The sequence below is a fragment of the Pleuronectes platessa genome, chromosome 12, assembly GCF_947347685.1.
Source record: "Pleuronectes platessa chromosome 12, fPlePla1.1, whole genome shotgun sequence".
Taxonomy (NCBI): domain Eukaryota; kingdom Metazoa; phylum Chordata; class Actinopteri; order Pleuronectiformes; family Pleuronectidae; genus Pleuronectes; species Pleuronectes platessa.
In genome coordinates this window covers 16,320,411-16,348,029 of record NC_070637.1, presented here as the reverse complement: position 1 = coordinate 16,348,029, position 27,619 = coordinate 16,320,411, and the positions used below count along the sequence as shown (strand labels likewise).

General features: G+C 43.7%; 1 protein-coding gene across 3 annotated transcripts; it reads right to left on the bottom strand.

Annotated features, from left to right (window-relative positions):
- On the bottom strand, positions 1 to 27,619 carry LOC128453691 (serine/threonine-protein kinase MARK1). 3 transcript variants are annotated; one of them, XM_053436724.1, is made up of 18 exons: positions 27,221 to 27,619; positions 23,419 to 23,619; positions 19,060 to 19,113; positions 10,187 to 10,235; positions 9,548 to 9,613; positions 9,300 to 9,370; positions 8,199 to 8,255; positions 7,729 to 7,965; positions 6,627 to 6,746; positions 5,869 to 5,968; positions 5,636 to 5,748; positions 5,341 to 5,545; positions 4,439 to 4,620; positions 4,006 to 4,097; positions 3,710 to 3,850; positions 3,293 to 3,544; positions 1,825 to 1,869; positions 1 to 1,706 (listed from the first exon to the last, which is right to left on the bottom strand). In XM_053436724.1, the coding sequence occupies exons 1-18, from the start codon at positions 27,269 to 27,271 to the stop codon at positions 1,361 to 1,363; spliced, it is 2,382 nt and encodes a 793-aa protein (XP_053292699.1). In that variant the 5' UTR covers positions 27,272 to 27,619; the 3' UTR covers positions 1 to 1,360. The 3 variants fall into 3 exon arrangements, 2 of the variants coding, with proteins under 2 accessions (XP_053292699.1, XP_053292701.1); XM_053436726.1 differs by having other exon boundaries at positions 5,392 to 5,545; XR_008341533.1 differs by having other exon boundaries at positions 1,604 to 1,706; positions 1,825 to 2,133; positions 27,221 to 27,616.

Here is a 27,619-nt window from a genome sequence, read left to right as displayed (position 1 = left end):
TACAAACAAATAAAATCTTTTTTATTTTCTCCAACAAAGTGCACGCCTCAATTCTACAAAGCAGCACATTACAATGTAATGGAATAAATACAATAAATTCCGCTGAATTAAAAAAAAGAAAACAAAAAAAAAGAAAACCACAAGCGAGGAGATACACAAGTACCTACACAATCACACTGGTGGCAGGATTAAATCGGACTCTGTAGAAAAATCGGCTTCTTTCAGGATGATTGTTTGACTCTTCATGCATCTTTACTTCTTCGGAAAAAGGTGTCCCGTCCTTTTTGTTTTTCTAAAGTAAACCGATTTAAACCCTGCGTTCTGTTTGTAATTGAGAACCACCAAACTAACATGAAAGAAACACAGGTGCATACTCTCATGTTCATACACGTCACCCTGGAAAACTTGTGCAATAGCAGCAGGCACCTCCGAATCGCCGACCTGCTGCTGAGAGAAAATAAAGTGAACACATTTCTCAGTTTGAACTGAACTTACTACTCAAGTCTATGTGGTGCAACGTAGTGTTTTTTTTCTTTTTCTCTGTAGGCAAATAAAATAGAACATAAAAGGCAAGGGAACACGTCCCTTAATATTCCACAAAATAATTTAGTGCTCTTTAAATAAAATTAAAAACACTTGTCATATGGTGGCTCTTACAAAAAAGGAATTAAAAAAACTCACAGGCTGAAAGGAGAATGCTCTAAGAGACATCAATTATATTAGGAAAGAACTTAAAATCCAATGAAAAAAGACAGTATTGACAATAAAAGTCTGTACAGAACGCAAAATCAATATACAATACAGTACCTGCAGATGTTATGCATACAGTACAACTCTCTTTTTACATGGTTTTAGTATGGGCTCCAGCCTGATCTATATACTGACTTAACACAGGTGTCAAAGCGGCTATTTTAGCTTTCAGTAATTTTAATGGTTTTTCAGCGAGGACAGTAGATCTTGTAGTAGGCGATTAGAAAAAGAGATTGAAAACATTATTGCAGGATGGTCATCTTCAGTTGCATACTGCATGTTACATGAACGTGTCCTATGACGAGGAGCAGTGGGCTGATGAGAGAGACAGAGAGAGAGTCGGACGGAAGGGAAAAAAAAGAGGGGGGGGGGGGGTTAGCTGTTTCTGCTATCTCTCCGTCAAAGAGGTTAATTCTTGCGCGATCTCTCTGATCCACTACCCTGTACAGTACATTCGTGGCCAGTATTGCACGTTACCAGCCGAGTCCACCCTGATTCTGCACGGCGAGGACCTACAGTGCTGAATTTTTGTCCTGTGAGTCAACATCCAGTGATGAGATGAGGCCGCGACCAGAGCTCACCGAAGACCGACTGGGGACTCCGTCTGTCGTCACAGTTTGAGCTCGTTGGCAATTTTGCAGGCGATGTTCTTAAAGGCGATGGACGTGCCCGATATCCTCTTGAAGCGCACGCCGTTGAGCGAGAGGCGCGGCAGCTTGCACACCTCCATCTCCCACTGGACCAGGTTGTCCTGGCGGGCGTCGCCGTGGACGCAGAAGAGCAGGAAGCGTTCGCGCTGCTCGTAGTCGCAGCTGTTGGCGTCCAGCACCTTCCGGATCTCCCTCATCATCTCGGCGGGCTCCATGGAGGAGGTGGTCTTCATGCTCCAGGTGAAACGTAGCGAACGAGGCTTGGAGTCCCGAGCGCCGTCGTCTTTAGGATCACCGGACAGACTCCTTCAGTGAGATAAGGAAGACAGAGCAGAGGAGAGGGGGAGACAGAGCGACACGTTGAAGGAGGCAGCGGATGGTTATAGGCTCTCGTTGAAATCTGCGTCCTCACTCAAACTCTCACCTCGGTGTTTCTGTCCTGGCACTGGCCTCTCCCTCACTGGGCACCCTGAAATAAACCGGGAATAAACCGTTACACCCACAAGCTGCCACCAACACGTGTCCCCCCCCAACCCACCCACTTCCAACAGCACTGTCATCATCACTGTACACAGAGAAGGGTGTCAGGCATCATGCCAGGAAAGAATCCACACTCCTGGGTTATCAGGGATCAGAACACAATGAGGAGGCTGTGACGTTTCGGGACTCGTTCACAATGACCCGATGCATCCTACCGTCTACTGCGCTCTACCTTTCCTTAATCCCCACTGATCTGTAAGAAGAGTAGAAGTGGCTATAAATCTTTTCTCTTAAGCGCAGCATGAAAACTTGGGGGGAAGTAAGGAAAGGAAAGCCAGCAACCGGAGGAGCAGATATTGTGGCTTAGTCGAGGAGAAGCTGGTGGGCTTGTGAGGTTTGTTCTGGAGGCAGTGGAGACACGGGAAGGAAATACACGACATAACAAGGGTGTCAGTAAGCAAGGATGTGGTGTGGTGGGCAAGTACGTAAGGGGGTTAAGGAAACAGGGGCCAAGGTCATATTTGGCACAGAGTTTGGGTTTTTAGTTTGTTTCAACAGGGGATAACAGGTGCAGCAAGCGTTGTGTTCTCCTACCTCCGGCCCGACCTGAAAGACAGAGCTCTATGCAGAAAGAAAAGGAGAGAAAGCCGTGAGCCTCCAGCAGAAGGTCCAGCATCAAGGTGACACAAGGAGCTAACTGGTGTTTGGACAACGAGGTTCTGGCCTTTGCTTGTCATATTGACAGGAAAAGGAAACAGTGGAACAACAGGTACAATAAGATCGATAGATTGAGAAGAGGTAACAGCATGTATGTTTTCAAGACGCAAGAGAAGGATGAGATGCTTTCCTAGTTTTCACGGCTGAAAAAGTTTCCATTAAGTGATGTGAACACATTTTGCACCAAGTAATCCTTTAATCTCTCGTCCAGGCAGTTTGGAGACAGACAAATCCATGGATGATATGTTATGTCTCCTCGTCCACTTTGAAGCATGAGTGTAAACGGAAAATAGATGTTTAAGTTCTTAAATAATGAAAGCTGATGGCATTCAGAGAAAATGTTAGTATGATTATCCATCTTTAAGACTAAACTGGCATCTCAGCCCTTTTTTGGACCAAATGCAGGAAGTTGAGATAGCGTTTGATAGTAAAGAAGAAACAGAAGCAGAATTGCTGATTGTCTTCACCTCCGACGACACAATGTTTGAAAGATGAGGACGTTCAGTTTGCTTGTAGGAATATAATAACTAAATGAAGCGCACTAATCTTGTGGTTTTTGAGAGGATCTAATGTTTTCTACTTCAAGATGACAAATGGAAGGAATGAATGAAAGAAACATAAGAATATGTGAACTGTCAAAGAAATGTTAACTAGCACGTCGAGTATCATCTGTGCAGCCGTTTGTCTTCACTGACCTGCGCACAAACTTGGAGGTGATCTTGCTGATGATCCCAGTGGAGGTGCCCCTGCGTTGCTGAGCGAGAGCCCCCGTATCGTGGGACAGCGTGGGCGAGGCCGGGGGGCCGTTGTAGGTGGCGCTGCGTCGGTCTCTCAGCTGGGCTCCATGGAACGTGCTGCGACTGGTGGTGCCACGAGGGAAGCGGTTCTTCTCGGGTGTGCTAATACTGTGTGCAGACGGAGAGGTGGAGGGACCCCGCGGAGAGGAGCTGCAAAGTAAAGAGAGATTATAAGATGGATGGTGCATATCATCATGAACTAAGAAGTAAATGATATGGTCTGCTCCATCTTCTTTGCCAAAAATAGAGTTTAACATGTCATCGTCCTTCAGCCTCTGTTATATGAGATGACAAAGCCAGGGTTAGGGTGCTCACCTGGCTTTTAGCTCCGTGTTGTCGTCGATGGGGGGCAGTGTGCTCTTTGAAGGATGCCCTGACGATGACATGGACTTAGTGTGACGAGGTCGTGTGGAGCTCATTGCAGTCGATGGGGTGCTACCTGACACCTCGGTTAAACTGTGGAGAAAGGGCAGAGAGAATTTGCACGCGAGCGGATTGTTAACAATGCATCATAACACTATACAGAAATAAGAACCTGGACAAGAGATAAACAGGGAACATGCAGAGCTGAATCTCACCCTGTGGGTTTCGGTGACTGTATTTGTATTTACCTGCTGTCTTTGCCGTTAGGAATCGCTGAGTATCGGTCAGTGGAGGTACGTTCACACACATACGTGTTCCTGCGAGTCATCGATCCATTGGTCTATTTGAGAAATGAGACCCCAGAAAAACATAAGTAAAGCTAAATTAGGGTTTATAATTCTGGAAGAGATAGAAAGAGCAGGCTACACATCTGGTCCCTGGTCATGTGAAGTGAGTGCACAGGCATGATGTGCGCAGCCTGGCAGGTTGGTTAGTGACAGACAGGTACTGCAGCCAATCATATTAGGGCCACAGACATGGCTATTTTTCATTTTTTTTCCAGATGACTATATTTATTGATGGTTATTGGAACATGAAGAGGAGTCATGATATCAGATAAAAAGTCTTGCAAAATGAACCTGTTTGCACATGTGTTTCTTTGCGTGTTCTCTACTTTCTCACCCCGACAGCACTTGTACTTTTCTTCCTCTCCTGCACCCCCAGTGGTGAAGCAGGGACGTCTCCTTTCGAGGTGTTGAGCTCCAGCCGGCGCGCTCCGTCCCATTCCTCCCTGTGGTCACTTTCCACGCTCAAGGCCTGGCCACGCTTAGTGTACGATGTGGCGGGAGGAACCGAAGGACCAACTGGGAGAGAGGCACGCACGCACAAATTTAGAAACGTTCTATGAAGCACAACCTTCCTTCTACTGCTCGGATGCCGGGATTTTGACACAAAAAAAGAACAGATAAGGACAATGACCTCATCACAACACCACTAAAAAGCCACTCAAAGCCAGGATTTACAAACAATCCAGTCTGTCAAATATTAAACTCTGCAACAACAATTTGTTATAACAATTGGACAACTACAGAAGCCAAGGGGAGCGGGTACAAGGCAAAGCAGTTCCCTCCTCATGCTTTGACGTGCTGTTCCTGAGGGAGCTGCAGGAAAGCAGCCAACCAGCAGATGGCAGCAGACACAATGGCCCAGCATGACATAGAAGGAAGCTGCTACACAATCTGTGCAGTGGTCAGGTTGAGTCACTGACATGCACATTTAAATATAGCGTTTATGAAAATGTAACATTTTGATGAATGCCCTTTTTTTTCCATAAAAATTTAGGCAGAAATTCAATCTGCTACCACACACAATAAAATGTGCTTGATTACCAGACAGCAAAGATTTATAGCTTACTCAGCATTATTCAGCTGCAAAGTGGAGCTGGACATGCTCTAATGCTTTGCTCAAGGGCACATCAACAGGTTGGATACCAGCATTACTGGCTAATCCTCAGCAAATAAAAGCAACTTCCCCCTACTCAAAACACAGCCCTCTCAGAGCTGGGAAGGACGAGGTTACTTTACTTGGCTTCTCTACGACACCACCACCACCACCACCATCATCATCATCCCCACCATGATCACTGTAGCGGCGCTGCTTCTGATTGGCCGAGATGCTGCGCGTGACCTTGGGATGGGCGGGAGAAACGCTGGAGCCGTTGTTGATGTCACTGGTCGGTCGCTGCCGCTGGCCCAGGACGCTGTTGGTCAGAGGCTCGCTCCCCTCAAACTGAAATATATAAAGACACAGGTTGAGGCATGAGGTCGGTGCGTTTGACACTGGTGATGATGTCAGGGCGCTGTAGGTCAAGGGACTGACCTCTGGAGCTTTTCTGCCCAGCAGCAGGTAGGTGGCCATGACTTCATCGTACTTCTGGGCTTTCAGAGCCTCTGTGATCTCATCATTCGGGAAACCCATCGTGACCATGAGCTCTGATGGCGAACAAGTCAACATGAATCCCAGGGACAGTCGTGGAAGTGACATTAAGAGAGGTCAACATGCACACACAAATATACAGACACACACACACACACACAGGCAGTATGCCACACCTATTCTGGATGAATCACTGAAGTCTGCCTCAGGCTCGATGTGAGGTTTTAGCGCCTCCTCCTCGTGACCCACATTCATCCAATGGTCTTTCATGATTTGCTAACAAAGAAACAGGAAAATCATAAATCTTATAATGACAGATAATTAATCGGGACTAACATCAGTTAATTACACAACATGACAATTAAAGAAACGGATGACTTGATCTCCAACTGTGAAACCTTTTTGATTGCAAGTTCCGATGTGGCTGAACAACAGCGAGATCAATGGTTAGTATTGGTGGAGAAATCTTTACTATTGAACGTCATCCTGATTATCAGAGCAGGGGTGATATCGACTCGGTACAGTCCCTCCAGTGTGAACTGTACCAACAACTACTGTATATATCGTATGTAAAGAAGAAACAAGCTCCAATCATCACAAATTACATGGATGCCGTGAAAGTACACAGCATCAGAGTATAATGTTGTTTTTATTTAGTTTTATTACTTATAATGCTTTGACAAATTCAATTTAGTTTTACTCTCTCTGATTGTTTCAGTTAAAGACTTATGTAAGACCACTGTTTGGTCTCAGATGAATAAAGGTCCCAGATCTCAGTCTGAGGCTGTAAACTACAGCAACAATTATGTGCTTTCAGACGACTCACAACAACTGTGCTTCCAAATCATCAGGACTGTCTGTTCGACTGCAGGCCAGTGCAAAACATTTGTGAATGAGGAGCGAGTAACTGGAGAGAAGCTGCAGTGAAACACACCTCCAGACTGCCTCGTTTGACAGGGTTGAGCACGAGCAGCTTCTTCAGCAAGTTTTCACAGTCTGTGGACATGTAGAAAGGAATGCGGTACTTTCCCCGGAGGACCCTCTCCCTCAGCTCCTGCACACCCGACAGTCGGAGACAAAATCAAATACAAAAATTAGCAACAAGAAATTGCGAATAGAGGGAGTTTAATATTCACAATATTGTCTAGCGATGTTTTGGTCTACGTTAACTCCTGAGGGAAATATCTGGCTCTTAGCTGCTAAATGTTTTATAATATTCAATAGCAATGCTTGTAGTGTACAGTTGGCTTAATATAGCCTTTTTGCTCAAACCAGTCTCTTGTCATAGCCTAAAACAAAAGGTGGTGAGCCATAAAACCTATGTGCTACAATGGAGAATTAAGGGAAATAAGGGTGATGGGCTCAAAAGACACAAAAAGGTAAATTGCTATGTCCACGTTCCTTGACCTACTGTAATCACTGCAGCTTATTTTGCTGCAATAATAAAAAAGGGAGGATTCATTTCTACAAAGTCTCATTCCAAACTAAAGACACAGGAAATTCCACTCTTAATTTGGTTCAAGTAACCCAGTTTTAGGTTGATGCATGTAAACATCCTAACTCACTTAGAAGAGATTGAGTTCGTACCTCACTTATAAGAAACCTGGTTTAGATACCAGGGTGTATCGCTTTATCCTGCTCTTCTCTTTGAATTTGAGCTTTACTGTCTGTAGGAATTTAATTATTCATCATTTTGATGCATGCACGTATTGCTATAGTTGTTTTTCCCCCATGCAACTGTGTGGTTTAACAATTTAGGAGCCAGATTAAAGGTCTCAGTATGTTTTAGATGAGCTTGGATGCGTGTCCTGTGAAAATGTCTAAAACTGTTTATACCTGTTCTGAACAACCACACCACAAAAAGTCTGCTATTATACAGCACAGCTTAGGACAGTCTCTCAATAGGCATTTGTGGTGTTTCACTCAGTTTCACATGAACAATTACTACTCTATCAAAGTTAAACATAAACAACTTAAATGAGACATTTAAAGCTGCTGTTCATGTAAACCTTCCAAGAATAAGAACAAGTGCAAACCTTTAGGTTCTGGCCGTCAAAGGGCAGCGATCCGCTGACCAGCGTGTAGAGGATGACCCCCAAGCTCCACACATCCACCTCTGGTCCATCGTACTTTTTGCCCTGGAACAGTTCTGGAGCTGCGTACGGCGGGGAGCCACAGAAAGTGTCCAGCTTACTGCCAACAGTGAACTCGTTGCTAAAGCCGAAGTCGGCGATCTTGATGTTCATGTCTGCATCTAACAACAGGTTCTCTGCCTGAGGTGGGGAGACACAGAAAGGAAAAAACAATGTTGATGGTCAAATTATCTGCATTATTAAACATATAAGCCATTTTAAGACATGGTCTTGTACATTTGCGTTCTCAAATACAGTCCCCCCCCAGAAAATTCCAGGAAAATGTCTGGAGATCAGTGCATGTCTGAAAACAGCTTTATTTACAAATAGTTTTTCTCAAGATGGATATGGAGAGTAAGAGTTTGGATCCTCACCTTAAGATCCCTGTGCACTATCCTCCGCTGGTGACAATACTGCACTGCAGACACAATCTGAAATAGAAACACACATATTAAGATTAAGAAAGATGACAGCACTTTTCAAAACAGCAGTCTTTACATAAAGAGCAAGGATATACAAAGGTTCATACGATGTATAAAATGTATAGAAGAGGCGAAAACATGGAAACAAAAAGCAAAACCGAGTTACACTTTAGAAGGACTGCTAACTAAGTAAGATGTTACTTTTTGCCTGGTTAAGAAAAAACGATATATGATTCTCATCCACCAAAACCTTTTGGAAGAAAAGTTTAAATTATATCCTTTTATCACGCTTATACCATTCAATTAAGCAAATCTTTGCAAACCTCCCCAGTATTGTTAATGGTTGCAAGTGGTTTGGTGGTTTACGTCCAAAAACAGGGGAATGATGGTAAATGATAAAGCATCACCAAGATATTTTTATCTGCGTGTGCTGTCAATAAACTGTATTTCTCAAACAGATCAGCACTGAACAGTTGCTTTGGCAGTTGACAGGGAAATTAACTAACATTTGTCTGACAAGATCAATCTAAGAGAAAACACACTGTTCTGTGACAGATGCCACCCACCTCCCTGCACTCAGCCACGCACACACACACTTACCTATCTGAACGTTGACACACATACACACACTGCCCACACTGTGTCACACACTGATCCTCTGAGTCATCTAAAACCATCAGTTAGGGATTCTGAACAGCATGGATGCGATAGGAACTTGTTTATCAAGATCATGCTTGTGCTTTTTTGAATAAAACAAATTGTGGAAAGAGAAATGCATTCACATTATGTTCATTTTAGAACATTATCATGAAAGAGTTTATTTAATTCATGAACTGCTCTAGATGCCTTATTGCTCTAGCAGCACCACTAGGTGTCAGAGCAGCATCTGTAAGGAACCGATCTCAACCCCTGTTCTCTCACGCCGAGCTATCTGCGCTCCATCTTTCCTCTGCAGTTAGTGACAAAGCCTGAGCTTGGTGCATGCAGTGTTCCCAATGAAAGCAGAAACGGAATGACGGAAGAGCTGCGAGCGCAGCAATACTGATGACTCACCTGTCTGAACTTGGCCCTGGCCTCCTTCTCCTTCATTCTGCCATGAGCCACTAGATAATCAAATACCTCACCTGGAGGAGACACAAGAAATATACAATCATGAAGCAGTTCATTCTCGTTGGGATAGTTATGATATGTTGAACTGACTGTGGTTTTGTCCGTGTATATGCTTATTCAATTGCTCTAAAACTGATGATGTAATTAAAAATAAACCAAATTTCACACAGTTGCATTAAAGAGTCACTCACCACCGCTGGCATACTCCATCACCAAATAAAGTGTCTTCTCTGTCTCAATCACTTCAAACAGTTTCACTGCAGGAGAGATCAGGAAAAAGAAATGAGGCAGAGGTCAAATAAATTAGGCATTCACAGTAGATGGGTTTGTTTTTTTATTGGTGGAGGTTTTTAGTTTACTGGTCTGGTTTGAGTAACTCTATGGCATCAAAATCAGCAAACAGTGGACTTCCAGTGGCATGAGGCGAGACTACTGGCTGCATAAGATTGAGCCATGATAACTAAAACTAGTTCCCCAAATGAAATTATTGTGACATAAATCACAATCTTTGTTGGAATGAATAGGGGAACTAAAACTAGAAATCAGAAGTTAAGAATTCACTGGAGATGGACGTTGCTCAATGCTCAAACGATGATACACTGCAGAAATAATGCGTTCAGTGAACCAGTAAGGTTTCATGATATCAGTAAGGAAATACGCAATTTCAGGGTTAAGCATAAATTGGACGCAAAATCAAATAGTATTGAAGCAGGAAACCAAACATCCACAAAATGAACAATAAATCGAATTAACTTTAATTTTCTTCGAGAGATATAGCAACTAGTTATGCAGGTTAAGCTTCTCACTGGGTGTTACTTGCTTAGACTTACCTATATTTGGATGATTCAGTACCTTCATTATTCGGACTTCCCTGAAGAGCTGTAGAGACAGAGGGACATGCAGTAACCCGGTTAGATGCAAAGTTAGAAAATGGCATTAAGCTCTGATAACGGTGCTAAGCGGAGAAAAATGAGCCACAACAAACTCCAAATGTGTCTACATCTGAAACTGGATTATACTCTGCAGGAGGACCTGAGGATCATGGCACTACTGTACAGGGAAAAGCAATATGACTTATGCAGCAAGGGAAAGTCACACTAAACCCTGCCCTACACAGATAAGGAGCAGAATTAAAACTCCAATGACACGCTGCAGTCAAGGCACTGGGCCAGTCGTCCATTGAAATAGCCAGACAACAGCGTAACACACAGTCATCCACTGCAGAGGAACACAAAACAGGCTGCAAGTTACACATCTGCCGCTGAATGTAACAATCTTAACATGGACATGCACGATAACTGCAGCATAACCATATCGATTGCCTTGGTGCGCTGCTGTTCTTGAAATCAAATTGTAGCAGAATTCAAGTTCCTTTACAGGGTTCAATTTGACAAGAGTCCCTCTACCGCAGAGGGGGGAAGTTTCTATCCACTCATCGGAGAAACAGCAAAAAGGAAAGTCGCTATCTTGCCTGTATTTTCGTTGAGGACCATACATAACAGCATGAGTCAGACAGGAGAGCATTCAGGGCAGTAATCATTCAAAAGCGTGTCTCCTCCTTCAGCGTTGGTGTGACTGTGTTTGTGACGGACGAGCTCCTGCAGCCACTCAGAGGTGCTGTTGAATCATTTACATTCTGCCGATTCCCAGTCGTGCCGCGCTGAGGGTGTGTTTGAGTGTTAAATTTCAACACTCACTCGACTGGGATTTAGCATCTACTGCTACCGGGAGACAGAGCACGGATTTTCGCAGCACTCTTTGATTGAGCTAAAAGTTTTAGAAAGTGATGCTTTCTTCTGCAGTTTAAAATGGGAAAAGTGACAGTAACATGTCATGGGAATGGACACTAGTATAGTATATGCATTTGTGTAGCTGTGTCCGTGCAAAGCAATGGTCCTTTAAAGTCTTACATAAGTGCTGGGATATTCTAATGTTTCTAGGTCATCAAACACAGGCATTAGACCAGTGTGAGCAGGCCCGACTCTGTCCTATCCTCTCAGCTAGTCTGGTTCAACAACACGCAGGTACTCACTCTCTCTTACTCTCTCTCTCCAATTCTTGCTCTTATCTGTCTCTACTTGCTCACCTGCCTCCCTTTTTCTTTCTGACACCTCTCAACCTGCACACACTCATGCACACACACTTAAACAAACACACAGCGTTCAGAAAGCCGCAGCACCTTCAAGAATATCACCTCACATCCCATTAAAAGAATAATATTTTAATATTATTAATTATTGATTATTCATGAGTTACCAAGGCCTGTTATAGATTACACCTATGTGCCATAGAGCTCCATTTGTGTCCCAAAAGGCATTAAATTAGCCACACTGAAGCACTGGTTGTAAATAATGAATCGGTTCTGGTCCTGTTGGTCCAGTTACGTTTCTCAGTGGCTCACACTCGTTTGGAAAGAAAATTGCGGCCCGAGCCACACATACAGCATCCTCCTTCTCACATTTAGGCATCATACACATGTTAATCTGCAGCTGAAAATATGCACTAGTTTGGTCTCGTGGGATTTTTCCGAGTTTTTCCTGATACCAGCATCAGAAATGCTGCGGCTACTGATGTGAATCCCGAGTTAGGCATCTGCAAGTATGTGAATCTTTGAACCAATCTGATACCATACACAAGATACCAAGATAATACTGCACTTTTATTTTTCCTTCATCTGCTCCAAAACAGAAGTTGCACTCTACTGCCACTGGTAGGTGCTGACTTTAGAGCAGTCAAGAAGAGATTTATTGTATTCTAGCGTTAGTTATGTCAAATTAAGTAATAAAAGAAGTTCTATGGCATACATTCATTATCTGTAGGTCAGGCCATAAAACAATAAAATCAATCATCACTTGAATACAGGGTTAGTGTTATATGTTAATACATGGCATTGGATTTTGGAATCGGCAGATACGCAAAGTCCACGTTCCTGAACCAATATCTGGTATCACAACATCTCTAGTATTCAGTAAATTGTGTGATTTGTCCTCTGTGACAATATGGAGTCATTTAAAAATATGTATTTGTTCGTTTTGAATCAGGTATTTTAAAGTAAAGTGTGTGCAAGTGCATGCAGAGTAGACTTGATTGGTTATGGGAACCTGGTTGTGTCTCCAAGCTTGTCCTGTGTGGCAAAACCCTGCTCCATATTCATCAGCTGCTGTGTCGGCCTGAGAGGTTCCCCCATGGTAACAAAGTCAATTAGGGTTAGAAATACACTGACACAATCACAAGACGCCCTGCAGTGCACAGGAATAAACACAGAAATCGCAGCCTCAAATAAAAGGTACATTCTAGGGATGGGCATTCGATTAAATTGTCTTAATCGATCGCCGGGAGAATTAACGATCGATTTTCGATCAATCATTCATATCGTTTATATTAAAATTCAATATTTATAGGCTATATTAAAATGCAGTGAAAATAGGAAACAAACACAGCGTGTTTCCTCATTGAGATCTTTATTACAAGATGAACAACTCTTGCGGCAGGTAAACGGGATCCGTTCACTGGTTACACTTGAAAATATGCGCTGCTGTACTATTAAGCCCCGCTGAGAGAGCAGCAGCTAGCTGCTGAGAGCTAGCTGGATTTGACGGTCCTCGAACTCTCAGTCCGGTTGTTGTCACGTCCTCACTCCCGGAACCCCTCACCCAGACCCGGGTCTGTCCGGGTTCCCTTCCCCGTGGACTGAGGGTCCGTGTTCGGACATGAAGCCGAGCAGCGAGCAGCTAACATCCTCACTGTGCTGCGTTCAGGGCAACTCGGATATTCCGACCTCCTGCCACATAACGAAATCCAGTTGTTTTTTCATGTCATCGACGAAATTCTTAATGCTCAATAATCGATCGTCGATTAATTATGCCCATCCCTAGTACATACATTCAAGCATGTTACTTTTACATGTGACACATCCATGGAGAGAGAAACACTATATTATCCTCATTCTGAATGAGTGATGGACTCCAGAGTCAATGTTTTATCTCTTGCTCTCTCTCTCTCTCTGCCTCATTCCCTTTCTCTCTATTTCTCTCTCGCTCCCTCTCTTGTTTGCGTCATTGCCCTAAAGCCCCTCACATGGGAAGCACGCGTGCAGCCACTTGGAAAAAAAATTAGAACAAATCTGAGAAGGGCGGTGGAAAACAGACAACAACAAACACAGTGCCCGTCAATATAAGCTCAATAGCAATGTAGCCAATATGGAGGACGACAAGAGGTAATGAGCGTGGTGTGTTTGATCCAGTCTAGTATAAATATCAATAATATCTACAGGCACAAAGGGGAGTCAGTGTGGCATAAAGTAGCTTTTAAGGTGGACCTGGACAAGGTGAACAATTAGTGAATATTCCGGCCAAATTTCTTTCTTTTACTCTAATTTTGAAAACAAATAAAAAATTGAAACTTGGAACTGAGACTGTATTTGACAAAAATTATTAGCTGCAAAAAAACAAAATGTGCATCACAGACAGGAAAACACGCCATTTCCAATGTGCCTGAATCTCAGTAGTCTGTGCCAGTGACCTACTTCCACCAACCCAGGGGCACCCAGACTCCCAAACTAGACTTAATTACTGCAGGGTCCCCATGCAGAAGGAGCAGAGGAGCAGATATCAGTCTGGGAGCACTTACAGGAACTGGCGGGACTATTTCAGTCCCAGCGTCCCAGCTGCTCAGTCAACATGGAGATTATTGATAGGATGTGTAGCCGGGAAGCCTCCATCCCTCTAATGAATGTGTCTGCATGTTTTAATGTGCACAAACTTTACCTGAAAACCGCCTATCTGTAAAGAAGTCCTGCTCGCTGTGTGTCACAGAGAGACAGCGAGGGACAGAGAGACAAACAAAAAAGCAGATGGAGCGATCGAAAGACTTTCAGACACACCGTCTTGTCCTGTCCTCGACTCCTGAGGTGCTGAGAATAATCCCAACGAGAAACAGCACGTCTCTACGTCTCTTTCTCTGTGTCGTGCCGTCTTTTATTCATTATCCACCTCACCAAGACACAACGCAGCTGCAGTCTTTTCCAAAAGCCCCCGAAAAAGCACTTCACTTTTCGCAAGAGGCTCTTTCAATCACAGCACTGAAAACTCTCATGAATGAATCTGTAAACCGCACACATCTAAGCAGCCTCAACATTTGAGTTGTACTATGATTCACCTCATACAACAACGCTGTCTGTCTAATTACATTCCACTCATACGAACAAGACCAAAGCTCCTCTAGCCCATGGGCCCGACAGCATTTCATTGGCTAATGCAGAGTGGCAGGCGCAAGATAGACGCAAACAACAGACATTAGGAAAGCTTGACCCCATGGTGGGCTTTTTACAACTAGCAGAAAGTGTTTTACACAAACAGAGTCAGGGAATGTTCCCAAGGCTTCGGACTAACCAGAAAACATCATAAAGTCATGTTCAGATATAAGAGGGAGACTGAACTTAAGCTTTGTGGTTTTAATTTGGTTAAGAGTTTTTCTTTTTCCCCCCTTTGTCAGTGTTTGAGTCGTGTCGTTTACTCTCTTCACTTGCTGCAGCATGTTTTGCGTCACAAGTCAAACAGCTCCACGGTTTCCAAATATGAATGTGTCTCGCATTCCAACAGCACAAGCTTTGACATCGTCTGCAAGAGCACAGCCACAGCAGCACGTCTGACATGTCGATCATATCACCTTTATTATTTAGTTAATCTTATCTCTTTGTTGAAACAATGAAAAGGAAAAAGAAAAACTCTTATTTGCACATTGAACAGAGACGGACAGCGAGGGGATGGTGGGATCAGAGCGGTGTGTGCACAGTGAAAGAGGGGATTAGCGAAGAGGCCTATTTTAGGGCTAAAATGCAGCAAAACCATGACAACGTCAACATCCCTGACCACAGATGACTTGTGATGCGTTTCCTGTGGCAGAGCCGGGGAGGTGCTTTGGATCTCAGCTGACCTCATTTCCTGTAACATCGAAACCACCACAAAGTCACACCAGGGCAGAGAGCGCCAATGGGCCATAAAGGAACAGAGCAGAGCTTGATTCTAACCTCATGACTCATTCTGGATCCTGCTTTACCTTTTTTTTTTTATTTAATAATCCGAGGGAAGCACCAGAGAGACAAAGATAGGCCCAGAAAAAGAAGTGCTCAAAACGGATTTTATGTTCATCTCTTTGTCTCTGTGATATGAGCCATACTTTAAATCCACCTCTGAGATAAGTAAGTGAATGGCAGTGCATGTGCAAGTGAACTGGCTGCACTAAATGCATGTAAATAATTTTTGGGGCCAAAACTATGATTAAAAACTAAGAATTTAGGTTCTGCCAGCTGGAGTCTTGTGCATAAACCAAAGGATCTCCTGTGTACAGTATGTCTGCATGTGTTTGCATGCTTGTGTGTGTGCGTGCATACGGCTAAATAGGATATGCCAGAGCGCTGGCTGGGCCTACAGTGCCAGATGGTGTGCCCACAGCCTGGCTCCTCTGAGACCGTAAACAACAGAGATCAGTGGCATTTTGACAGGACAACATGAAAGAACAGTGAACGAAGTGATGTGGCCAAATCGGAGGCTCAGACCTCGCTCCCCCACACTGACTAACAAACAGGATGACAAAATAAAACAACAGTAAAAGTATACCGGGAAACACAGCTCTTAATTTTTCCTCAGTGCAAAATGTTTAATTAACTCCACAGCAGAGCAAAAGAAGGAGACAAGGTCCACTTTACTGATGCAGAATCCTTTAACCTCTGCTCTCCAATGCAAAGTAAAAAGCCTGAGTCACTGAGTCAATAATTACGCCCGTCTGTGTTTATATCTGCCTCTAGAAATAGGCTGCTCAGCGATACGCAGTAGCATTTTAGCCATTAAAATGTACACTGCACTGTGATAAATTTACTGTTCAAGAGGCTGCATTCAGTCTAGAAGTCTAAACCACATGGATGCCTCCAACAAAACAGGAAAAAAAGCAAAAATACTAAAATGAATTAAATCAGGTACTAATGTTGACAACTGAGGACCAACAATGGATTTTTTTCAATAACCTCTTGACCGTAAGCCACTAGGGGGTCTCTTGATGACATCATGAAAAAGCACGGTATTATGGGAGTTGTCTTGACCACCAATAACATTTGCACTTTACTGGAAGAGCTTGGCTGACATAACACGCAGGAACAGGCAATGAATAATCCTGGTCCATTACGAGTAACCAATACAAACAGTGGAAGGAAAGAACAGCTGACTGGCTAAACATTATCTTCTTCCATCATCACGCGGGGTTTTACAGACATGTAAATGAAGAATTGTTACATTTTAAATATCTTTAACAGTGACTGAAAGGTTAACGTTTGTATTCCTTTATTGGAACACATTTTTCCCAGAAATGATTTGCACAATCCAAGGTTATAAGGGTGCAAAGTGTAGTAAAGTGGATGCTTCCTTCAATGCATCCATAGTAAGAGCTTTCACAAGGATCCTATAGGACGCTCAGAGTCAATGAGATAATCGATTCAGTCCAGGAGACTGCTGCTGCATTATAAGACAATCTTCTGCATTGCAGATGACACGTCTGTATACCATTACAGAAATTTATAGTACAGAGCAGAGGACATTAAAACTTACAACCATAAGCTCCATACAGAGATACAAGCACCTCTCATACCGATACAAAAACATCACGATTAACACATGAATGTGTGTGTAACATTAACTAGCATAAATGCTAACACACCAATATTACTTCATTCCCCATAAAAAGCTGTAAGACTTCTATGCTTATTATTGACCAGTCCTGCTGCAGCTGACATCTGAAAGCCCCACTGAATAATTTATCAGAGAGATTCTCATTGGTCTGCAGTCTCACATGATCCGTCTGCAGGCTATGTTCATCCCTGTCGGGAATGTAAGCCCTTATCATGACCTAGACAAGACTTGAATTGGTAAAGTCAGAGTCAGTTCGTATTCAGAATCTAAATGCCACACACACAAACTTCTAAATGATCCTTACACCACTGCATGTGTGCAGATTAGGAACCACACAAGAGGCTGCTAAACAAAAGAGCTCACACGATGAAATGTATCTCAGATAGATTAGATGAGTGTGGAACTGAGCGCTTGAGAATTCTTGCAGCGTCTCTGCACTGATTGGCTAAAGAATTGCAGTCGGATCCCATTAGGGTCCAAGTCAATTACAGATGCGCTTTGCCCACAGACAATAATGTCTGGAAAGAAAACCCCTTTCAGAAATGCGCTGAAATAATTGTGTTGTTTCACAGATCTACAAAGAGAATTTCTTATGGCTGGTTTCTCATCATTAGTACCTTATACTAATATCTGATTGAGCCAGAATTAATTTCTTCCAGTAACACTTATTGATTTCACTCCTCTCATCTTTGCACTGGATTCCTTTTTGTATATTTTCATTATTTGGGCATTGAGATGCTACAGCAGCTATAACGTCTCATCCCGGTGACTGACAGTAAGAAAGAGGCCAGGAGATCCATCAAAACCTCAACTTACGTTTATTACAAATGCTTGTAAATTCAGAGAGTTCCAGATAGAAAATAATGTCCTTGATCAAACATCGTAATGTCCAACTGACATTGTTCTGATTCCAGAAATCTGTCTGCGGCTCACATGTCTTGAGAACCATTCATCTTATTGGCTTCACACTTGGCATGTGCAGTGTTAAGAGCCCAAAGAAGATCAGTGTTATATTTTGTACAATTATGTCACGTGATACAATCAATATCTAAACAATATGAGCAAACAGGTGAACAACTCTTTATGCAATCTATGACCCTCATCAAATCTGCAGGTCCATGGCAAACAGGCAGGTTTTGAGTGTGCATTACACTTGTATATTGAAATGTTAAATCAAAGAAATAATATTTTCTAAAATTGACTATATTGTTAATTCACACTGCACTGGAGCAATTATTAATAAGACGTCTAATAAAGAAGAAATCCTCTCTTGCTGTCCGATTTTCTCTTTTTAGGAGGAAGGATATCTTTATTATCCCCGGAATAAAACTTTTCTCTGACTCACTTGTCAGCATCTATTCTCCCTCCTTTCCTCTGTCAGGGTCTTAACCGGTGCCGTAAAGGTGAGAAAAGTGGTGTTATTCTGTCAAAATTTTACAATTCTCAATGACTTGTCAGTTATAGGTGCGCTTAGCCTATTAGTGACCTCTGCTCTACAGTAAAACAGTAATGAGCCAGGAAAGAATAATGTCATGACCATGAAAGTCAGTCAGCAGCACACCTGCAGTATCGCCTGCATTACGTGATGCTAGATCATAGTGTAGCTGTGACTGCTTTCCTTATACATGGTCTAATCTAGTATCAGGTTTGTGTGAGTGTGTATGTGTGTGTCTATACGGTGTTTGTAATCAGCAGAAAGGGCTGGATTTGGACTCAGTAATCAGGAAACAGTCCCAAAGCCTTCGTTGTAATTGGTTATGACTGCTAGAAAAGGGTAAGTGACAAACATCCAGGCAGGGGTATTTTTAGCTGCTGCTAACCACACACTGACAGAGAATGAAGGAGGGGGTGGGATTAAACATGCCCTGTGGTCTCTCCTGACTACTTCTGATAACGTTATGGAAAACAGCTCATCCTGAGTTCAAAGAGTAAAGAAGCAGAGCGGCTGAAACTCAGGAGTGACTAACCGGTAACTGCGACCAAGACGTTAATGTTACCATGTGTCTATAAAACAAAAGACTCACCTTCTGTAGACTAGTGGGATTCAGCTGGGTTTTATCTATAATCTTCACGGCCACCTAGAGAGAGAGAAGACAGAGAGAAGGGGAGGGGAGTCGAGGGGGAGACAGGAGGAGATAAGAGACAACAGAGACGTCAAAACCAATCCTACTTTTGTATTTTGGTTGTACAGCTAAAGCCTGTGTCGTAATGAACTCTCATCATTTCACTCTTCTGCTGTGAAGCGGCTTTTGTCAAATCTTTCACAGATGAATCAGGGCTGTTCTGTCTGTACACACCTTAAAGCTCCTTTGTTCAGTAATTTGTGAAGAGATGAAGCTTTGAATCGCAGATATAAATATAACAGATAAGGGGGGGGGGAAATATGCATCTGTTCATCATGGTGAATATATAATAAGTAAATGCAGCTGCTAAAAGTCTCAGGACAGATTGGCTGGAGTGAGCTGTCGCGGTGTTGCAGCCGAGCAAGTATATAATATATATATATAGCCTTGCAGGTTGATCTACAGTTGGCTCGGCAGATCACGCCGGGCCTCGGTCTGATCCATCCATCTCAATAATCACCCCAAAGTGCTCGGTGAGACGGACCTGCTCCCCTTACTTTCTGAGAGCTCAGCAGCTTTCACAAAGCCGCGAGCTGAGCCATACTGCAGACTCAACAGTCAGCCTCATGCATCGCGCTGACGAGTGACTGACAAGCACTTTTACTATATAATGTAATTACTGTGAATTACTACGTATGGCTTTTTGCACTTGCACAAGATTAATCAAAAACATCTACATAGTTTTAAATAATAGACTTATGAATGGCTAAATAATTATGTATGAGTGTGTAATCTAACCAAAGACAAATGACCACAGAATGTTTTTAACCACAATGAAGAAATCACAGCCCTGATGATGGAACACAAAGTTCCTGGTTGGTTCACAACATCTCCTCAGCCAGTAGCGACTGTTAATGTCTTGTCAAGAAACGATCTAAATATGGCACCCATTAGTATAACACATAATACACTCTGTCCGCATTAGACATTGTACATTTGAGTACTGTTTTATTTTAAATGTTAGTGTTAGTACATAATGATGCTTTGAATGTTCCTTGTTTTTAATCAGCTTGCTATGTTTTAGTATGTTTGTGTGTTATTTGTCCCTACTTGTATTTATATTTGAAACCTTTTTAACTTCATCACTGCACACTCTACTCTACTACCCTCCAACTGAAGCCTTATTAACTAATGAGTGTTATTTTTTTTTGTTTTTTCCTCGACTGTGTTAAGAGCAGTTGCATTTAAGATTATTGTTTATTTGTGTTGCATTGTGGGATTATCAAGACCACATTCAATACTCAAGTAAATAGAGCTCGTTCTGTCTTTTGTAACACTTAGAGTTACACTAATATACAAGATTCTGACACAAAGAAGATACCAGCCCTAACCTCTGGCCTCTCTGGAGAAGGTAGAAATTGCCTTTAGTGGGGAAAAACAATAGGAGAATTGAAAATATGCAACTGATTAAGAGCTTTAAACATATCTATCAATGGATGCAGAATGAGGCTCTAGTCCCAAACAGCCTGTTAAAGGGGAAACCAGAAATATAATGCAGAGTCATGAAAGATTAAAGGCTAGTGGCTACTCATCCCAGGCAGGGTTTCCCTGAGACCTACATTTGATTTAATCCTAACCCGGAAGCTAAACCCCATAATAACACCAATGTAGAGGCTGTGAAAAGAACAGAGTGTATCGGGGAGATGAGAAACACCGAGTGTAAGACAGCAGACAGGCTCGCTCTGTGTGTGTCAGTTTGTGTAGAAACACGCACAGTGCGCAGGTGGTGTCTTTTTGCAGCCCCTCTATGGAGGGCAGGTGCATAGACCAACCTCAGCCTTCTCTGCTTCCTCCTGTCATGCACAAAACTCAGGTGGAGGCATGTACATGTGTTCGGGGGAGCCTGTGTGTGTATGCGATCGTGTGTGTGTTGATGTATGCCTGCAGGTGTTGACGCTGTCCTCATGTGACACTCTATTGTTCCAACTTCCACTATTCTCTTTGCATGAGTCAGAGATATTCATTACATTTCCTCCAGGATTCACTCCACCAATATTTCCCTCTCTGAGCTCTCAGAGATTTGATGAATGCCCGGGTGGCATCACATCCTATGCGAGTGTTTGTGTGCATGTGTGTGTCCCTCTAATGGATTTCAAGGTGAATAATTCAGCCCCACAGTGACAGAAGGGCAATGAGCATCATTGTTAATTATTCAGCGCAGTCGTAATACACCGGCCATATGCTCGTCACCGTGCGCAGGTCTTGAGATCGTGCAAGCATATTGCGAGCGGAAACAGTATCACTTATGCTGAAGTGCTTGTTACTTGTTCCTCTCCACTTTTATTTCCCTCTCGACAGCTTTTTTATCTCATGACGTCTGTGCGCTAAAGGGAAGTATTTTAACAAATATGTCTCATACAGAAAAAAGGAGGGTAACCACCGTTTTTAGGAAGGTAGCAGGGCTGGGCGACAAGTCCACATCAATGCTACAATAAGCATGAAGGTGCATTGTAACACACACATATGGTGCAGCATGATTGAATTTAAGCAGACTATTTAGCCTAGGCGGAGTTATGTGTTCTTCTGAGTTCTACTCTATTTGTCACATGTATGCCAAAGCAGACTGTACAGATTCTCTATGCATCAGTGGAAGCACATGAACTTCCTCTAATTAACCACATTATATCCCACTGTTCTTTTCACTGCGATGAACTCTCACACTTACAGTTCATCGAGTATGTAACCCTGTATATACAATGCCCAGGAGCAAGTTAATTTCTGCTATATAGCTCCTCCCCCCCCTCATTTTTATCACTTGCTCTCTGGTTTATATTGTTCATAGTGGAGTCAGAATTATCTAATTGCTAAAACGATGAGTCGGTTAATGTTTGATGAGGATTTCAATGAAAGTTGATACAATTAATTGAGCCTTAGTGTGGAGAAGATGAGGGCATATGGTCAAGGCAAATGTTTCCATGAGTGCAGCTGAGCGAGTGTCGGTGTGTGACGTGTGTCCACATCCCTTAGTCCCTCTCTGCAGCATGATGAGGATTCTCTGTCACCTATAAGCAACTGCTGCTCAGTCTCATCTCTATTTTATCTTTAAATAATGTGCAGTAAAGCAAAATCATTATTTGTTTTCCATTTGAGCAATTTTTTGCTGCTTGGAGACTTGACTTTTAGCTACGTTAGCAACAGTTTTAGTGGGCTATGTTCTTTCCACCTGTTCTGATCCATGTCTTTGAATTCTGATGAGCTAGCAAAAGCACTCAGGCACTCAGAGCAGCGGCTGACCTTCTCAGCAAACAGTGTTGCATACCTGGTGTGCCTGTTCAACATTAGCATTAAAGGAAACAGAGGGGATGGAAACGTTAGCGGTTTCACCTTGGAGAATAATTACATCCCAAATATTCTGACGTGAACAGGTAGATAATGTAATTCTGAGAGTTAAAGGAGGGAAGTGGCTAATGCACAGACCTGAGAGGACAGCTGAGGTGGATCAGTGCTGTCAGTATGTGCTGTGAGTCCTGGTGAGTGGAAGAGGGTGAACAGATCGTAGGACATTGTTTTCTCCATAGGGAAACAGGAGCTTTAATTACAGACGCAGCAAACCAGCACGTCTATCACTGCGACAGGTCAGCAGTGTGAGTGTGTGACTGAGAGAAACAGACAGCTTGACCTGACCAGACTGAGAGAACGGACAAGTACAATATCATCATGACAGGAGGTCATTCACTCTCAGTCAGAACAGGCCATGAACTAGGTTCAACTTGGAGCAAATCAAGGCATCATTAACATTTCTGATCTGTTCAGACAGTCAGAAAAATGACGCGTCAATGGCGCAAACACCCAGGGAGCCATGCCTAGCACCACTATGTTCACTAACAGTGTTCATTTGGGTCTTTCCATACATGTTTGGACTTTTTTACAGTTTTTACCGGATCGGTCAGTTATTTACTGTTCCTCTCTGTGTCTCCATCATTCACGCTGCGCAATGCAAACTGAGTCGAGCCAAACTGAGTGCGCAAGGCCAAGAAAAGAATGGATCATTATGTGATGATCAGTGTTGATATTTTGGCATCATTTCAAACAAATCAAAGTTTAAACGTAGCAGATTAGATACATATGCGGAGTCTGAGTGAGTGAGTGAGATATTTATTTGGCTAATTTCAGACTATGTAGATGAATCACACCATGATTTCATTGAGAAAACTATCTGAATATGAACCAATAAGACACAGCCCTAAATGTAGACATGTAGAAATGAAAGAGCAATGCTGACATAGGTTTTGAGATGAAACACTTGAAGATTTGTCTCACCTCTCGTCCAGTCAGGACGTGTCGTGCCAGCTTCACCTTGGCGAAGTTGCCCTTCCCGATGGTCTTGAGGAGGCGGTAATTGCCTATATGGGGATGCTCCTCCGTGGAGGTGAAAGAGTTGCGACATCGCGGCAGACTATGGCGACTCGCAGACTTTGTGGGGGGCGCTGGGGGTTCAACAAAGCCGTCCACCGATGAGTGCTGCAGAGAACCCATACAAGTGGAGATCAGAAACATGTTCATTCAATGACTAACGTTTTTTGTTTATATAGACACACAAATGCTACAGCTACAATTCCCTGAACCTCCACGTGGACTTATTTCTCAAAAACGGCTGCACACACGCAAACAATGCAGCAGAGTGCAGCAGCGGAAGTTAGTGTGTGTGCCAGGACTGGGATATTTGCTGAGCAAACAGAAATGAACCCATTAACTCTCTCAGATACTAGAGGGGAATCCAGTGTTCCACATGTGTGTGTGTGTCTCAGCATGTACGTTTACAGACACACACAGAGGTAACCTGCAAGGAAGTCCACAGAGGAACTTGGCTGAGAATCAGGTTCACCCCCTCTCCCTTTGTGAAAACTTACCCTCCTGACCTCAAGAAGAGATTTGAAGACTTTGACAATCCCTGTAAAATCTCCACAAGTCAAGAGTTCACAGAGTCACAGGTCCACAGATAACAACAAGCGTCCCCCTGACATGGCATGTGAAGGTGAATTAGGAAGAGCCTGCTGGACGTACAACGTACAATGCATCGGCTATGCGCAGTCTCTACTGTCTGTTTCCTCTCCTCTACAACAGCTGCTGATGTCAGTCCAGGTCAGAAAACCCATGATCCTCTGCTCCTGGCCACACCCAGTCAGAGAATTAAGCCTCGGTCTTGTTACCCAGGCTCCCCTGCTCCTGTTTCACCTGGGAAACGCTACACCCTGCAGTGCGTGCATCGTCACCTCGGTTAGCCCGCATCCCCGACAGAGGTGAGAGCTGCACAGCAGGATTCAAATGCTCCCTGGTGTCAGAGTGTGTGTGTGAGAGGGAGAGAGCGCGAGAGAGAAAGGTGGGCAAGGACAAATCTTGATTAGATGCCAGTCAAAGTCAGCATCCTTGTTTCTAATGCACCAAAACCCTCTTTCTGATCTCCATGACCGAGCAATCTGTGGAGCCTGCACACGTTTTATATTGCAGTTGGTAAATATCCACACTAAATTGACTATAGTTCTTCCCATTAACTTTAGATCGGATTTATAATGCAGTCAGTATTTCCTTCAGCGTACACACAGACGCACACACTTGGCCTCGCTCCAGATTCCCTAAATTAAATCGAGGAGAATCAGGACAAGCAGGTGATTAATTCACAAAGTTTATCTCACTCGCTGGTCCATTAACACCCAATAACTGAGCTGTGTCATCAGGTAAATATATGAACACACACCTGTGCAGAGACACACATACACACACAGACTTAAAAATAAGGAAGCCAGTAGAGATACTATTGTCCTGCACTAAAAGCCACTTGTCCCTGTGAGTAATAAGCTGTTATGCAATGCAGTTCAGCTGCTAGTGGGCCCAGGGGCTGCATGCTAGAGCCAAACAGAGGCAGCGAGGTTCGGGCAGCACTTTAATAGCCGCCTAGCAGTCTACGTCCACGTCTGTGAGACCTGAAGCAGCAATAGACTGTAAGGACATTAGCTGCCCCCTCAGCTGATGCATTACTGATCCGGGAGAGCGATCAGAGATCGGATACCACCACGAGAACTTCATGTTGAGGTTTCTGTAAGTTACATAACTTCGCTGGAACAAACAGGCATTTTCTAGAACGCATTTAAACATGTGATTAGGAACAATACGGATACATACTGTTAATGCATGAAATAAAAGCAATTTTTTTTTATCTGATAATGAAATACTGCTCCCAGCCATTTTCCACTATAACACAGTGTAACACAGGGAGCCTTTCTTCTTGTTTCCAGGAGAGAAAAGAAAATCGGATGAACCCAGATATGTCAGAGTCCGTCAGCATACACGTACAACAGTTCTCATTTTGGACTCATGTCAGAGGACGTATTATTTTATTGTTGTACTCGGAGTGTGGGTCAAGGAAGGCATTGAAATTCCTTTGGCCCCTGTTCTGTCAGTGGTTTTACAAATAATACTCTCTAATAATACACATTTTCTATGCTTTTTTGAAGTACACAAGGTGCTGGAACAAGGAAAAATGTTTCTTTTATATTAAATGTCAATCAATCAAATTGTGTTTGTATAGCCATATTCACAAATTACAATTTGCCTCACAGGGCAACATCCTCTCTTTTCCTTTAACACTTTACTAGAGTGAGAAAAACTACCAGCAGATATTAGGGACACATCATAATTTGTGAACGGGTGTTTTGGCGTTTTAATAACAAGACACCCTCTTCTAAGTCAGGTCCACCATCAGACCTTGGTGTGTGTCCCTAGCATCTTGGGGCCTAGCTGGGGTCTTTCCTCCTGATCCAGAGCCAATAGCTGCAGAGTTCTACAGTCTGTGATGTTTCTTTTATGGCCTGGCGCAGGGCTTGTCCGTGAACTCCAAGCTCTTTGATCAACCCGAAGGTGGTATGTGCAACATCGATGCACAACTTCCGTTTGTGTACGGTGCACATTTGAAGATTCAGTGTGGAAGATATAAGTGAAAAGGGGTCTATTGGCAGAAATTGACAACTAAACTTGTTTTAATCATTTAAAATTTGTACAAATTGTTGTTTTCTTTAGCCTAGAATTAGACTTAAATGTTTTATACTTAAACTGGGAGCGGGTCCCCTCTACGGAGGCCGCCATGTTTTTTTACAGTAGTCCAGACTGAATAAATTAGACAACTTTTGTGTTTTTATAACAACTTAAGGTTACCACAGGTTCTCAACCTTAACACCACTATCTGTCTCTCAATTCTACACAGTGATCCTTTAAGGAATTCCTTGTTTACTGTTAGCATTACAGCTTCAAACACACACATGGGATATTCACCATCTTGTCCCATGATCTAAAAACACAATTGCCCCCACCCTCTGTTAAAACTCTGCCCCCCTGTATGGCCCCCCCAGGCAAGAGAGATCCTAGATCCTTCACTGGTGCCTGCTCACATTCCTTCACACAGAAATCTCTCGCCCTTTCTTTGCTGTTCAATGTTAAGACGAATACTTGTGTTCTGCTGCCTCAGCTCATCAGTGTCGTGTTGGTGAACAACACCTCCTCCCTCCTCCTCCTCAGCAGTGAGCGTGCAGTTACAACAGGGCCCAATAGGTGATGGATGGCACATTGCGATGCTACCAAGCGTTGCCATTGAAAAGTAGGGCAGCATCCTCCCCCACCCTGCCTAATTATTGACGTTCTGGACTAGAAAATACCCTCGATGGTGCGAGGGGAGAACCGGGCGGAGGGTTTCTCGGGCCACACGGGGGGGAATTCTCCCGGTGTTGCCGCTAAAAAAGGCAGCACACTGACGCAGTGCGATGTTGTGGCTGTAGCCGTGTTGTGTGCACTCGAGCCGGGGACACAACCTGCGCCGAAACCCTGCAACTCCCCCGCGAGATAAAGAAGTTGTGTGTAACAGAGGGAGAGAATGGGTCCGACTGTGTGTCTCTGCAACAATGAAGCCGCTTAAATCACAAACCTGCACCGACCAGTGCGCCAAAAAAACACCACACACACACACACACACATGCTAAATCCGCTGCTTGTTCGAGGCTGTTTTTTGTATCCCACTATCCCCCCCCTCCCAACCCTCCACCCGCGGTGTCTCGGCCCGGACAGCGGCACTTACATTCTCGGTGTCGCGTTCGTTCACCGTGGGCAATGGCGTTCTGGTCGACATCTTGTGTGGCTCGCAGGCCGCTCAGCGATGCAGCGGGCTGGGCAGAGAAGAGCGAGACACGGCGCGGTCCGTCGGTGTGTCCCTCCGAGCCGTCCCCCTCGCTACATCCCCTGGAAACACCGCAGACGGCGCAGAGGCCTTTTTTCGTGTTTTTGGTTTCACCGCAGCATAGCAGCCGCCCCACACCACAAGGCCCCGCGGCCCGACGTGCCCTGTCCTCTTGATTAGCTTTTCCTTTTTGTGCACTTCCCTCCAGGTAAGGTAAGCTAGTGGCAGACAGCAGAGGAGGAAAGAGAGACTGAGAGGGAGAGAGGGAGCGAGGGAGAGAGAGGGAGGGGAGGGGGCCAG

Bases quoted from the DNA above. Each gene is read 5' to 3' on its own strand.
- LOC128453691 (XM_053436724.1), bottom strand. From the start codon at position 27,271: ATGTCGACCAGAACGCCATTGCCCACGGTGAACGAACGCGACACCGAG. The intron at 6,747-7,728 runs GTTTGCACTTGT...TCGGGTGTGCAG, and splicing joins TTGACGGCCAGAACCTAAAG to GAGCTGAGGGAGAGGGTCCT. The intron at 1,870-3,292 runs GTCAGTGAAGAC...GGTTTATTTCAG, and splicing joins ACCTCCAAGTTTGTGCGCAG to GGTGCCCAGTGAGGGAGAGG.